The following is a 14008-nucleotide window of genomic DNA, read 5'->3' on the forward strand; positions in this document are numbered from 1 at the left end:
TTTTGTTTTCAGTAATGTATATGATATATATGAACTGAATAAGTTCTCTGTAGAAGAAACAACAGAGGACTGTTTTAATCAAGCTAATGACAAATGGTCTTCTGTTTGCGAGACACAATGAACCAATGGTTATACTTACTATCTTGCCTTTTCAATATGAACAAAAATTATTCCTAAGTAACCTACAATCAAGAGTTGTATCATTATTTTTGCAGCAAGACGATGAATTTCCAACCCAAAGAAAAGGGAAATAGCTGATAATGTTCCAAAGATAGAGAATCTAAAGATTACTGAAAAAATACAATAAAAAGACGGAGAAGCTGAGAAAAACAAAAGAGTAGTTTCAAGTTTGAAGTACAAAAGAACCCAATCGAAAAAAGAAATAGATATGATGGACGAATGAAAATGATGTTTTATCCATCCAGCTAAAAAATTAAATCTAATATCCCTAATATGCTTTTATATGATGTTCTTTGTTTCATGGCTTTCCTTTTTGAACGTCCATTCAATAAAACCTATTGAATTATATGTTGTGTGAGGATATTGTTTTGTATTGTCTACTCATCGTAATTGATTTCGGGATTGTAACAAAAATCGGTGTTCTTTGTATTTCGAGACTGTAAGCAACTTGATATGTAGCCGACTGAACTTAAGAGCATATAGCATGTGCAAGGGTATGCCTCTTTTTTTTTGCATGGAACGTCCTCAGATCTATGTCATTCAGCTCCAAAATGACATATTAATTCAATCAATATAGTTATTATAACACAGAGTCATCAAAGTATACAAACCGACATAAAAGTAAAGACTAAGGTCTCTGAGATGAAGCCGGAATTTTTAATTTAGACAGAGTCATTAGCTTTTCTGGAGAGTCGTTGTTGGTTTATATGATTTAAATATTAAGTTTTGGTGATGGTTTGTTTAAAAACTTTATCTTTAGTTTGGTTTGGTCTGTTTTATTTTTTATTTATAATGTATTTTCATGAATTGGTTGGAGAATAATATTATTTCACGTGTAGATTTTTTGATTCAATTTTATTTCTATTACTAAACAGTTCAATTTGGTATTATAACTCAATGATTCTAAGTTTAAACAAAGTTTAAATTGGCTGTAAATGTTACAATTGTTTTATACAAAACCTAAACCAATAAGATAAATGTATTTAAATCATAAATATGTTTAGTAACTTTTACTTATCTTAGTTATCATCTGATTTCAAGTAATAACAACAACAATTTTTATGTGTTAAAAAAATAATAATTTCTGAGTTAAAATTATTTTAAATTTATAGACACAAAGGCAATGAATAAATACAAAACAATTTTAATTTCTAACAATTTAATATTTTAAAATTGATTGTGATATATACACAATTTATATTCAAATATAAGTGCAAAAATTTTAGTTTAACTAAAGATTCTACGAATACTTCGGGCGTAGCCCGAGAAAATCCCTAGTGTTTTTTAATGAAGGCATAACTGGGCCGGAAAATAATGTCAAAAATTAGGATCATGCAAAGACAAAAAAATCGTTAAATGCGTTTTTTTTTTTTTTGATAATTCAGGTATTCGGACCTTAGTCCGATTATCCCACCGCATCCAACCGGAACTGGCGGGTCCTGGCGGCCAAACGGAAACCATGTTAAATCCGTTATGGTCGGGGCTCGAACTCGTGATGGCGGGTACCTCAACCGAGGTTCCTATACCACCAGACCACGAGGGCCGGTTGACATTAAATGCGTTTGGTCAGTGGCGGAGCCAGCTCCACCTTTCACTGGGGTCAATTGCATAATTTTCTTATGTGACACGGGTCAAATACTTAAATCTGCAACATTTTCAGTATTTTTTCTCAAAATACAAAGAAATTTTTTCTTTTGATAAAATTCCATGTGGGTCATAGACCACCCTCACATTAAAGTAGCTCCGCCACTAGTCTGGTTTAGCTCGATTTGTAAAGTAAAGAGTGTCATGCAAATTCATTAAATTCTACTTACAGGTTCCAAGATGCAGATCACATTGGATACTTACCGTGATTACTCTATTCACATACTGATTCCCTTACCTGCTGAATCTCGTATCATAAATTGGTTTAGATTTGGAAAAAATGTAAAATAAAGTAACTTATGTGAATGGTTTGACCAAAAAAAAGAGTACCTTATGTGAACGAATGAAAAGACCAGACCATATATATAATAATATACTAGATGATTTCTTTCACCACGTGCAGAAATAATTTTTTTAAAAAAATTTAAATTATTTTAAAAATAATTTTTTTGTTAATTTTACATTTTATTATTTGCTTACAATATTTTCTTTAAATTTTAGCTTAATTATATGTAAATATTAATATAAAATATATATTGTTATTTCAATTTAAATTTAATAATATATACACATATATATAAAATTATAATCATGGAAATATTTTTATCTATTCTTAGTTAAATGAAATAAAATCTTATAAAATTAAGAGAAATTTTTGTTCTATAATTATCAAAACGTAAACTAAATAATGTTTCTAAAATATGTAGATAATAAAAATAAGTTAATGTAATTGGGATTATAAATGTTTTTTAAACTGCATAAATTTTTGAACAATTGTTCTACTAATAAAAAATATATAATTATAAAAAATTAATTAAATAATAATTCAAAAAAATAAAATGATATTATATTTCTATTTCTATTATTATATTATGTATTGTTATATTAATGAAAATCTTTGAGTTATAGCCATATTTTAAGAAACTTATCAAAAATATAAATCAACATTAAATATAAATATTCATGTCATAATTATCTTCAAGCCAAATCATCATTGATAGTATGTCATCTCATGATTTTTCTTTTAAAATAGATGTAGAGATTGTACATGATAAATCACTTTTCAAATAATGTGTTGAGATGAATGTATGTCAGAGAGATATAATAGGGGTGAGCACGAGCGGATATTATTGTAATTTTTATTATATGTGAATTGTTTCGTAGTTTAAAAATATATGGTTTTCCGATTTGACTTGATTAAGAAAAATACGAATATTTAGTTTTCCGGATATCCAAAATATTTATAGATATATGCGAAGATTTACAAATATTTATGAATATTTCATCCATTTTGTTTAATACAAGTAAATCTAAAAATAATTATACAAATATTTTTTTAAATATCTCTTACATAATATAAAACAAAAAGTAAAAATGAGCGAAACTATACGTTTGAATTTTAAAAATTAATTATCTTTTATAAAACATAAAATTTTAGAAACAAAATAAAATTATACATTTTACAACTCTCTATTTAATTTTAAATGTAAAAACTGTCATATACTTTCATCGGTAATTTTATAAAAAAAATTATTTAAATTAGATGCTAAAATAATAATTATATAAAATTATACATTTACAACTCTCTATTTAATTATAAATATACTTCTATTTATAAAATCCGAACGGATCGGATATTCTGCTCCGAAGATTTAGATATCTGGATTTTTGGATCAATGGAATTGAATAAAAAATTTAAAAGATAAAATGTTCGTCCCTAGACATAATACACACACAAACATAAACACGCCATTGTAGGGTCTAAGCAATTATTATACCTTTCACATCTATGCTTGTGGGGAATGGACTTGTATTAAAGGGTGACGACAAGATATTATGGGGGACCAACAAAATGGGAGGATTGGCTTTTAATATCGAAACTAAAACATGGGGGGAGTGAAAATGAAAGGAAAGGAGGACAATATCATGAAAGGTTTACATGGAATAAAAACAAAGCTCAAATAAACAACTTGTTGGAGCCAGGTTGACCAAAGTTGACGAATGGAGAAGACTCGTTTACAACTTCGAAAGAGTCAAGTCGCCAAGTGGTGTGTTTGGATTCCGTCAATCTTTGCGATTGCATCTATGTTCAGCAGTTTTCACCGAATCCCTTTTGTTGTGTATTTCTTATCTGTATCTCTTCGTTAATTTAACACTTTTGAGTATCATTCAGTAGTGTTTTAAAAAAAAAGAGTGTATCATTCAGTCTGTATACCTTGCGATATTCCGCATTTTCTAAAAGTAAAACTTCTCTGTGGCTTTTATATATGTATATATATATATATATATATATCTAGTTATTTGGACCACTCTCTGTACATATGATATCATCATCCCACTGTTCTAAAAATTTCCCAGAGAAGAAAACAAAAAGGCAAAAAAGTTTAAAGGAGGAGTGATTTGATTAGAAACCGCGAGGGAGGTTTGTGGTTGTTTCTGTCATCGGAGTCTCCTCAGCTCCATGGCTAAACCAACAAAGAAAATAAAAATGATAATCGAACACATAGTAGAGTTATAACCCCAAAACAAACTAACAAAAATTGGTGGATATTTGTACCTGAGATAGCTGAGAGCAGACATACGGTAGAGACAAGTGAAGACCAGTACATGCAATCCTATTGTGTAGAAGAACGCAAACGTCCTCGCATACCTAAAACAAAACCTAATCAGTTCAACGTATTTCTTGAGATGCACTTAATTTTGAATATGGAGAATGAGCGGGGGTTACTTGTTTCCTAGAAGGAAACGGCCACTGCTTAGTGTAATCCGATCTCTAATTCCCAAATCTTTGACCCGTTGCTCTCTTTCCTGTTTGAACACACCATATAGTTTACATGAGGCTGGAATGGTTAATACTACTACTAACTAATGTTTGTGTAGAGATAATGGAATAATGTTTTTAACCTTTTTCGAGAATGCTGCGAATGGGTTGATATCATCCTCGTATATTTTCTTGTATTTAGATTCCACATCCGAGCTAAATCCGCTTTCCAGATCTTCCACATACTGACGTTTGGAGCAGTATTTCAACAAACCATGGAAATAAAACACGAGCATGATGGGACAGAGAAATGTAATGTAGAAAAAGAAAATACCTTCTTTGATCCTCGGGAAACAACTTTATCATGGTTATAGTCTTGGACGTAACGGATTTTGCCATAGAGTTTGACGTTGTCTGCTTTGGTCTTCTCCAATTCGTCTGTGAGAAAGCCTATCTTCTCTTTTAATCGCCTTATTTCCTGCAAAATAGTAGAGAAAACCCAGAGCTCAAATGAGTTTTAACCAAAGACAGAAAACAAGGATTAAAGTGGATCTTCCAAGTGCATTATTGTTACCTCTTCTGTTTCCCGCAACCGTGCTCTGAACCGATCTCTTTGGCTGCAGATAACTTTCAACATTGAGCTTTGATCTTGATCTGTTGGAACATGTTTCTGCTCCATAGGAGACTATCAAAAGGAAACCAAAAATGATTAAGAGCTACAATTAGTGTTAAGGTATATATGAAAACTTTCAGATGTTGTGGCATCAAACTTCAAACATATATAGTAAGCATACAAAGTAGACAGTTTAAAATCATCTATTAAAGAACTTAAAGCTTTATAGTACTGGTTCTAGATCTTAATTCAGAACCATTTGGTCCTTTCTCTTTTCTTTCGGGGAATATTCTCAGCTTCAAGAGTGCTGCATGATAAATTGCATGACTCATGTCTACACATATGTCAGAGAGAAGTACCTCAGACTGCTCAGCCGCACCTGCTTCTGAGAACTCCCACTCATTAAATAGAGCACCTTTTCGCTCTTTCGAACTGTAACCCTGTGTAACAAGCAGAGATGGTTTTAAGTACAATCAATTTTTTTTATCTGGTTACTTCTCTCGAGTAGCACATCTACCATAAGAAAAACTTGTTTCTACAGAATGAGAAAATCATCATAGTCTCAGAAAAATAATATACATTAATTGATAAACAGCAAAACCGAAAGGATCTCAGAAAGCAAATAACAAATACAACGAGAAGAGAAACCTTGAAATGGTAACTACGCACTCGTACATACCTTCAAGATATCATCTTCCAACTTTTGAATCAGTCTTTGCTGTTCATTAACCTTAGCTGTCAGTTCGTCTCCCTTGGCTTCAACCTTCTCAAGCAAGGAGGTTTTCTCAGAAAGTTGAACCTGGGATAAAAAGTGGGTTAATCGACCAATGTCATTGACTAGAGCATGTTCGTGTCACTGAGAAGGGAAAAGAGTAACGAAGAGACATAATTACTAAAGAGCATGGGGTGTCGGTTCATTCCGTAGAAGGTTTTGTACCTTTAACTGAGTGACCTCATGCTCCATTTTTCTGTTTTTATCAAGAAGTAGCGACTCCATTCTGCTCATCTCTTCACCAGTGGTAGCAGCATCCCAGTCCTCAGCCTCAATTGAATTGTAACCTACAGCCTAATACGCAATCACAGCATCACACTTTACACAATAATATTATTACGAGGAAGAATAGAAGATGGATCTGTGGCAAGTCATTAAAAGGAAAAGAAGCAAGCACCAAAAACACCAGAAACGATAATTACCTGCAGAATTTTCACTTTCTTGCGCAGATCATCAACTAGTTTTGCTGATGGTCTTTCTTGAAGCTCTTTCTTCATCTCTTCAATGACAGTATCCTAGTTAATAAAGAAAATGTCGACATGCAAACATTAGACATGGAAAGCGATATCAAATTGATTTCCAAAACAAAAAATTCTCAGTATAAACTACAAAAGATAGCACAGATTTCACCTTTTTATTGAGCAACGAATTCAATTTCTTTATCTCGGCAACATGATCTTCTCGCTCATTAGCTAGAGTAGTCTCAATATTGTGAATTTCCATATTAAGCTCTGATATAATCTTCTCTTTTGCAGTTAAAGAATTCTCCAGCATATTATTTGAATCTACATTGTCACTGCAGAGAACGAGCACAACAAAAATACAAAAATCAAAACAAAGAAAAAACTTAGATGCGACCTAATTGAACTGTGTCTTGTTAAATGGACACTTCAGTGTCAACAATTTTACCTATTCTTGTTTTCAGTGTCTTCATTAGCTGTTTGCAGCTGAGACCGTAGATGTCCCTGTAACAAAACAATTACAAAATTAGGGCGCAAAATTCTCCGGTTTATCCTGGGACATTCCCTAAATTCAAACATGACATTTAAAGAAGGAAAAGAACATTCTGTGAAAGACCTTTTCCCTCTCAAGTGTAAGGAGACGCGTTTGAGCACGCTCCACTTCATCCATCAATAGACCAAGTTCCGATTGCTTTGTCGCTTTTTCTTCGTCTGATGTTATAGATAAAAGTAATGTGAACAGATATAAAAAAGATTGAAAGGAAAAGTGACAAGTTTTAAGAAGACTAATCATGTAAAGGAGATTATCCCAATTATGAAAACACAAAATGATTCACCATATTAAGGGTCAATGCACAACCTGATTGAGCACGAAGTTCAAAAAGTTGGCTCTGTGCTAACTCATGCAATTTTTGCATAGTGGAGACACTGTCTTTTGCTTGCCTTAACTGATCTTGCAAAGCTTGCTCCCTGTACAAGAGGCGAATATGAAAATGTTGGTGACGGCTCAAAAACTCTTAAACACCCTAATCATTCACGAAAAATATATATATTTACCTATCCTTTAAAAGCTCCAGCGTTTTCTGATTTTCCTCAGCCAGATTTCGTTGCTTTATCTCAACAACCTCCTTGATTTTTTCTTCCATCTGAATCCAAATAAACGATATCACTGTTAATCTACAACATTCATCATATTCAAGATTTGGCTCGGTATAGGTTTGCTTGGTCTCCGGGTATAGGCATTTAAGAAAATTACGCTTTACTGACAGTCACATTTGTCTAGTTTTATCCCTATAACAATTAGAACACGAGAAAAAAAGGAAGCTAACCTGCTGCTCAAGCTGACGGTTCCGTTCTTCTAGTCTCCTTATTGTGGCCTGTTGATTTTTCAGATGAGTCGCTTCTGTCCTAAATTCCTCAAGTTCAACTTTCATTTTTCGATTCTCAGATTCTACTTCAGATAATTTACGCTCTTGCTCCTGAAATACAGTAAATAGTAAGCTCAGTTGCATATCATTCAGGCAAGATGACTCAAGGTTACCATTATAGTAACGTTAGGGAACTGGAGAATTACAGCAATAGACGCAAGAGCAGGAAATGGATCGGGTGCTTCATAGAGTTTCTGATAGATGTTTAAGAAAGCATTCTCCCCAAACTTGGCCCTCTTGGTGATATTATCAACTTCTTCCTGATACCCCTTGAGCAAGGAGTTAAACATACCAAGTTTGTTCTCAGGCGATGCTTTTTTGAAGTCTGTTTGCAAGATAAAACCATAGAACATGTTAACATCTCCCATCATATTCATAAAAATGATATGCCATAAACATCATCAGTTAGATCCCCTATGATGAGGTCTTAAGCAAAATAAAAGGTGAAACAAAAAGTACCCCTGGTGCTCTCTGCAAGCTTTCGTCGATTCTTCTGGCTGTTTTCTTGATTCTCAGCTATCCTAAGCCCTTGCTCGTCAAGTATACTCTTCTCCTTCTCCAAATCAAATTCTGAAACAAATATTTGATGATAACAATTAACGCAATCAACTGAAACTTTCTCAATCGGATCACATTACGCTATCATTTCGTTAGTTCTCCGGAATATTCAATGGCAATCTCATCACATCACTAGTTTGATTCACACCCTTACTCCTTCAACTGAATCCAAAACTAAACCTAAGCACGAATCTCTCCTACTACAACAAGCTACCACTCAGCTTCACCACGATTCGAATCAAACGAATAGATAGCTAGACGTATGAATCTGAAACAAACCTTTCCAAAAACTGGTGACGACAGGAATGGGAGAGGTTGAAGAAGAAGAAGAAGAAGGAGGAGTTGTTTTATCTCTCTCCGATCCATCTTGCAAGGCCTCCATTCTCCTCGTATTCGGATCCCGATCTCACTCTCCGGCGAACACAAGCAATACTTCAGTACGAAGAAACTTTCTGGGAAAGTGATATCTTTTCCTTCGAATCAACGATAAAATTTCCCGACTGTTGTTTTTTTTTCCTGGAAATTTTACTACTGCCGATCGGATCTGCTGGTACATTAGAGCTGGGTGGTAAAATTGTAATTGTACTTTTAACACTTTAACAGGCTTTGAAATATTGAACCACTGAAGCTATTTCAAATCTAATGGGCCGATGATTGAGATGTACAAAGGCCCACTTTAAAGGCCTAAATTCAAATCAAAAACAATTAAGAAGGGATCAGATCACGCTTTAACGCGTAAAACTGTAACTATTATATTTTGAGAAAATCGTATCAACTGGCTATTCTTACGGTCTTAAAAATGAATTCAATGTTTCAAAATATCAGTTATAAATGAAATGTGAAAGAAGTTTCCTTAACCGTACAATTGGGAGTTAATATTTACAGATATTTTAGCATATTTTTCATTTATTAAATTAGCATATCCTGAGTACACTTATATTTTTATAATTTTTTTTGATTAATAAATTATATTATAATATTGTAGGATTAAATCAGTCTAAAACCCGTTTTTTTTTCCTTACATCAATCAAAATCGCGGTAATAGTTAGATAGACATGTTCTAAATGTAGAATGAAATTAATATTATCCAATTAAATCATTTTCAAAAAATCATAATAAATCAGTCTAAACGTTGCAAGCTGTCCTCGATGGTAGAAAATCATTTTCAAAAAAGACAAAAATCTGCATTGTAAAAAAGTGCGACGAACTAAAGTTTAAGCATTTATAGCGACGAATTGACAACATTTCAACCAATTATATATACTCAACATCCATTCATAATTTCTTTCACATCATCTTCAATCCTCTTTTTACCAAAAGAACTCAACACTTTACGATGGAGAACCAATGGACTTCTGGTCTTTGTAGCTGCATGGAAGACGGCAAAACTGGTAATTAGAGTCGTTACTTAGAAGTAATCAAATCGTCAGTAAATACTTATACACATACTTGTTTTATCATGGTTTAATTGATTTTTTTCCTTTTGATTTGCGTTGGTTAAGTTTGCCTTACATGTTTCTGTCCGTGCGTCGCTTTTGGGCGGATCGCTAATATTGCTGACGAAGGAAATCACGGTGAGTCATACATGTATATATTATTTATTGTATTTGTGTGTAAACATGTGTAAATGTATGCGTGTACTCATGTGACGCGTTAATATGTAGGTTGTGGGGAATGTGGGATATTTTACGGGCTGATATGTTGTGTGGTCGGGCTGCCATGCTTGTTCTCATGCACTTACCGGACCAAGATCCGACGCAAATTCGGGTTACCGGAGTCTCCAGCTTCGGATTGTATCACTCACTGCTTTTGTGAAAGTTGTGCCCTCTGTCAAGAATACCGTGAACTCAAGAACCGTGGTCTTGACCCTTCTATTGGTAAAGCAATTCTTATGAACCTTTTTCCCAAGGAAGAGAGTATAAGTTCATATTATTCATATACAAAATCATCAGTCTTTCTTATTTTTCTGTTTTCTTTTTTTTTTAAGAATTTCACATAGCATTATTTATCTGTTTTTGACCGGACAAGTTTTTTGTTGTTGATAAACTATTAATGCTGCATTTATTATTTTGGTGTAATAGGATGGAATGAGCATATGCAACGGGCAACATCTCCTCCTATGGGTCAATACATGAAGAGTTGATTCTAAAGTTTCAAGTTTCGCGATATGTTTTTTTTTAGTGAATGGATGATTTAAATTCAATAAGTGGTTCAGAAACACAGCACCTTTAAGTGTGTTTTAAAGTATTCAGTTTAAATGATTTCAGTTTTCTTAATTTTGATTTTGGTATAATGAATAAATAGATAAATTATGATGGTGTAATAACCCACATATATGTTTGGATAAAAATTGAAAGCATCTCCAAAAGACACTTTATAACTTCAAATATGAAGTTTTTTGCTTTCCAAAAAAAAACTTCAAGTTTTGAGGAGTGGAACTCTATATTTGAAGTTTCACTACTCAAAACTTCAAATTTGAACTTTCATATTTTTATTTGCATTTTGATCCCTACAATTATACATCACATTTATGATTCATAAATATTTTCTTGTTTATTGTTTAATCCTTATAAAAATTATATCTCATAAATATTTTAAGTTTTGTTTACAAAATCTAAGTTTACACATAAAAATAAATAAAAACTTTAAAATAAGATTTAAAATATTTAAAACTAGATTTAGATAACAAAAATATACAAAAGGATCTTAACAAAAAAACTTTTAAAAAATTACATGAAAACATAACTATTACACAAATTCAAATATTACAACACTAATAGTCAGGTAAGTTTGATCCAGAACTTTCAAAATTTCTAAATATTGTCCAATTTTTTTTGTGTAACTGAAGATGGTTGTTGTTGTTGTTGATGATGATGTCTTTTCGTACAATTCTTTCTTGTTCATATTGAATATATTCACGAGTATTAATATCATCGATAAAATTTAGTCTTTTAGCAATATTTTATGTTTCTCTTTTACTTTCTTGTTCTAATCTAATGTATTTACAAGTATTAGTATCACCCGATTTCAACAATTTTTATCTCTAATCTACAAATTAAAAATGTGGAGAACCATTTTTACTTCGAAATGCACTAGTAGATCATATATGCATTACGAAAATCACTTTATGGAATAATATGGTATTTTGCTTGAAGTTTAATATTAATCAAGTCATTTTGTTTAAAATTTTATAGTTTAAGATAATATTTTATTAATTAATATTGTTGTAATATGTTTATATATGTGCTAGTTATTTACAATTTTTTTGTGAATTCAAATTATTTATGACAAATATAAGGATCATATTATAAAATACAAATAGTCTTGAAGTTGAGTTTGAAGTTTTTCTTTTGGAGAACAACACATTTAAACTTCAAACTAGATTTTGATCCGCGCTTCGAAAGTGCGTTTTTTGGATAATATTATAATTCAAAGTTGTATTATATCAAAGAAGTAAAATTTTTAAAATTGTATAATCAATGAATTATTTTATTCAAAATTTTATATGTACACTTTTTTACAATTTTTTTTAGGTCTGGACATTTTATTAGAACAAAAAAAAAGCTGAAATCACCCCAAACATATAGGTTTGGTTCGGGTACGGATCCAAACCTATAATATACTTTTTTGGACTGCGACTTTTTGTTCAAGTATGGGTCCTATCCGAGCCTCGATCGGTACCCAAAGTATCCAAAATATTTTCTATGTATTAGGTATATTTGGGTGATATTAGGAGTTTTCAAGGCTCCTAAGACAAATGTTGTAGTATAAATGATTGTCGAACCAATTCCAAGGGATTTCAAGCACTGAGAATGCAAGTACTTACTTAATCTAAGTGCAACCGATGATTTTAAAGGTTTTCTAAACTAATGATTATTACTAATGCAGTTTCAGAATAATAAAAACGGTAAATGAGTTGACTTTCTTAACTAAGGAAATGAGAATTCATAGGCATAGGAATTAGACCTTTGGTGATCAAGTTTCGAACTAAGGAAGGCAAACGAACAATCAAACTATCAACCTTAAGCTTAGACACGATTCTAAACAAACTCTATGTCTAGATGAATGTTCATTTACTAACACAATTCAAACAACAAATGTCTTCGGTTGAATAATGTGGAAGCAATCATTACTAACAGGTCTAAGGCTATCTTAGCATTTCTAACAACAAATGTCTTTGGCAAAATATGCTAAAAGCTTAGAAGAGTTGTTTCAGGCATTTCATCGAACACCTTTTGGGTGGGAAATGTCTAAACATCAACTTTTGAGAAGCTAACTCAGAAGATGCATTATGATTACTCTACTAGCAAGGTTTTGGAATGATCTACTCTAAAACATCCTAGCTCTAACCTAATCACCCTTAATCTTCCTAACCCATGAATTCAAATGGTGATTACTCACTACTCTTCATGATTCCTCTTAAACCCATTTTGGATTTCAGATTAATCATACAGAGGGATACAACAACGAATTGGAAACACAAAATTGCAATAACTAGATGAACAAAGATGATTCAAGAGATGAACTTTCCAAAGGTTTTTTCTTAGAACAAAAGATAATCTGTCTGGTGGCTGCCAAGAGTACTTAAAACATAGGTTTTCAGAAGTAAAAACGTGCATAATAAAATGACCAAAAGGCCCTTGAGTAGAAATGAATTCGAGTAATCAGACGTCGCGCAGCGACCTCCAGTAGTCGCTCCGAGAGGTCGCTCCAGGCTTCGGGAGCGACCTGGAGGGGTCGCTGCGAGACGTCGCTCTGGGTCGCTCTTCGCGAGCGACCTCGCTGCGTCGCTCCGGTCACGTCGCTCCGAGTGATGGAGACGCGAGCGACCTCGCTGCGTCACTCCGGTCAAGTCGCTCCGGGTGATGGAGACGCGAGCAACCTCGCTGCGTCGCTCCGGTCAAGTCGCTCTGAAAGGGTGTCACAGCGACTTCACGGTGTCGCTCCGGTGAGGTCGCTCCCATGCACTGCTCGTCCAATGATCACCTTTTTCACCTCTTTTGAGCTCCAAATGCACCCAAATGTCTCCAAGAACTCCATCTGGTACTCCAATACCTGATAAGGACTCATGTATGCAAAATGCAACCTAAAGATGGCTAAATCTTAGTCTATTTGATCAAAATGCACATGGGTGAATGGATAAGACAATGAAAATATGCAAGATATCAACTCCCCCAAACTTGTTCTTTTACTTGTCCACAAGTGAACTTTCTAGAACTCATAGGGAGAGAGGTTTGAAAGTGGGAGCTCATAGCCAAAAGAAACACAACTAGCACTCGATTCAACATCTAATCTAACATGAGCACACTCTCTTATTACACTCTAGCTTCTCTAGGCTTATCTCAACTCTTTTTGCCCTTATACTCATCATCAAGCATCCACACATTCAAATCAACCAACTCTCACATTCATTAAGCATAAAACATCAAGTGAATTCTTGCAAATGGTCAATTGGTCCAAATCATTTGGTTAAGTAAGGGAAGGCTTTTATTCAAGTGGGTCAAGAGGTTCGAAATCCATGATCTTTTAAAGTGGTTTACTCTCAAAACGAGTAGCCTTGACATTGCACATAATATATCTAAGAAATGGACC

General features: G+C 33.2%; 2 protein-coding genes across 2 annotated transcripts; one reads left to right on the forward strand and one right to left on the reverse strand.

Moving 5' to 3' along the window:
- Nucleotides 1-4060: 4060 nt before the first annotated feature.
- Nucleotides 4061-8951, reverse strand: LOC111211492 (protein CASP-like). Its single transcript, XM_022712599.2, has 19 exons — nt 8696-8951; nt 8318-8428; nt 8005-8183; nt 7760-7909; nt 7488-7576; nt 7291-7400; nt 7048-7142; nt 6880-6935; nt 6601-6766; nt 6393-6485; nt 6136-6264; nt 5878-5997; nt 5558-5638; nt 5160-5270; nt 4920-5063; nt 4729-4830; nt 4553-4632; nt 4382-4474; nt 4061-4289 (listed from the first exon to the last, which is right to left on the reverse strand). The coding sequence occupies exons 1-19, from the start codon at nt 8796-8798 to the stop codon at nt 4229-4231; spliced, it is 2073 nt and encodes a 690-aa protein (XP_022568320.1). The 5' UTR covers nt 8799-8951; the 3' UTR covers nt 4061-4228.
- Nucleotides 8952-9135: 184 nt separating this feature from the next.
- Nucleotides 9136-10692, forward strand: LOC111211489 (protein PLANT CADMIUM RESISTANCE 7). Its single transcript, XM_022712593.2, has 4 exons — nt 9136-9807; nt 9919-9990; nt 10081-10293; nt 10498-10692. Exons 1-4 carry the CDS (start codon nt 9753-9755, stop codon nt 10557-10559), a joined length of 402 nt encoding a protein of 133 aa, XP_022568314.1. The 5' UTR covers nt 9136-9752; the 3' UTR covers nt 10560-10692.
- Nucleotides 10693-14008: the final 3316 nt, after the last annotated feature.

This window comes from Brassica napus, chromosome C5 (assembly GCF_020379485.1).
Source record: "Brassica napus cultivar Da-Ae chromosome C5, Da-Ae, whole genome shotgun sequence".
In the NCBI taxonomy this organism is placed as follows: Eukaryota; Viridiplantae; Streptophyta; class Magnoliopsida; order Brassicales; family Brassicaceae; genus Brassica; species Brassica napus.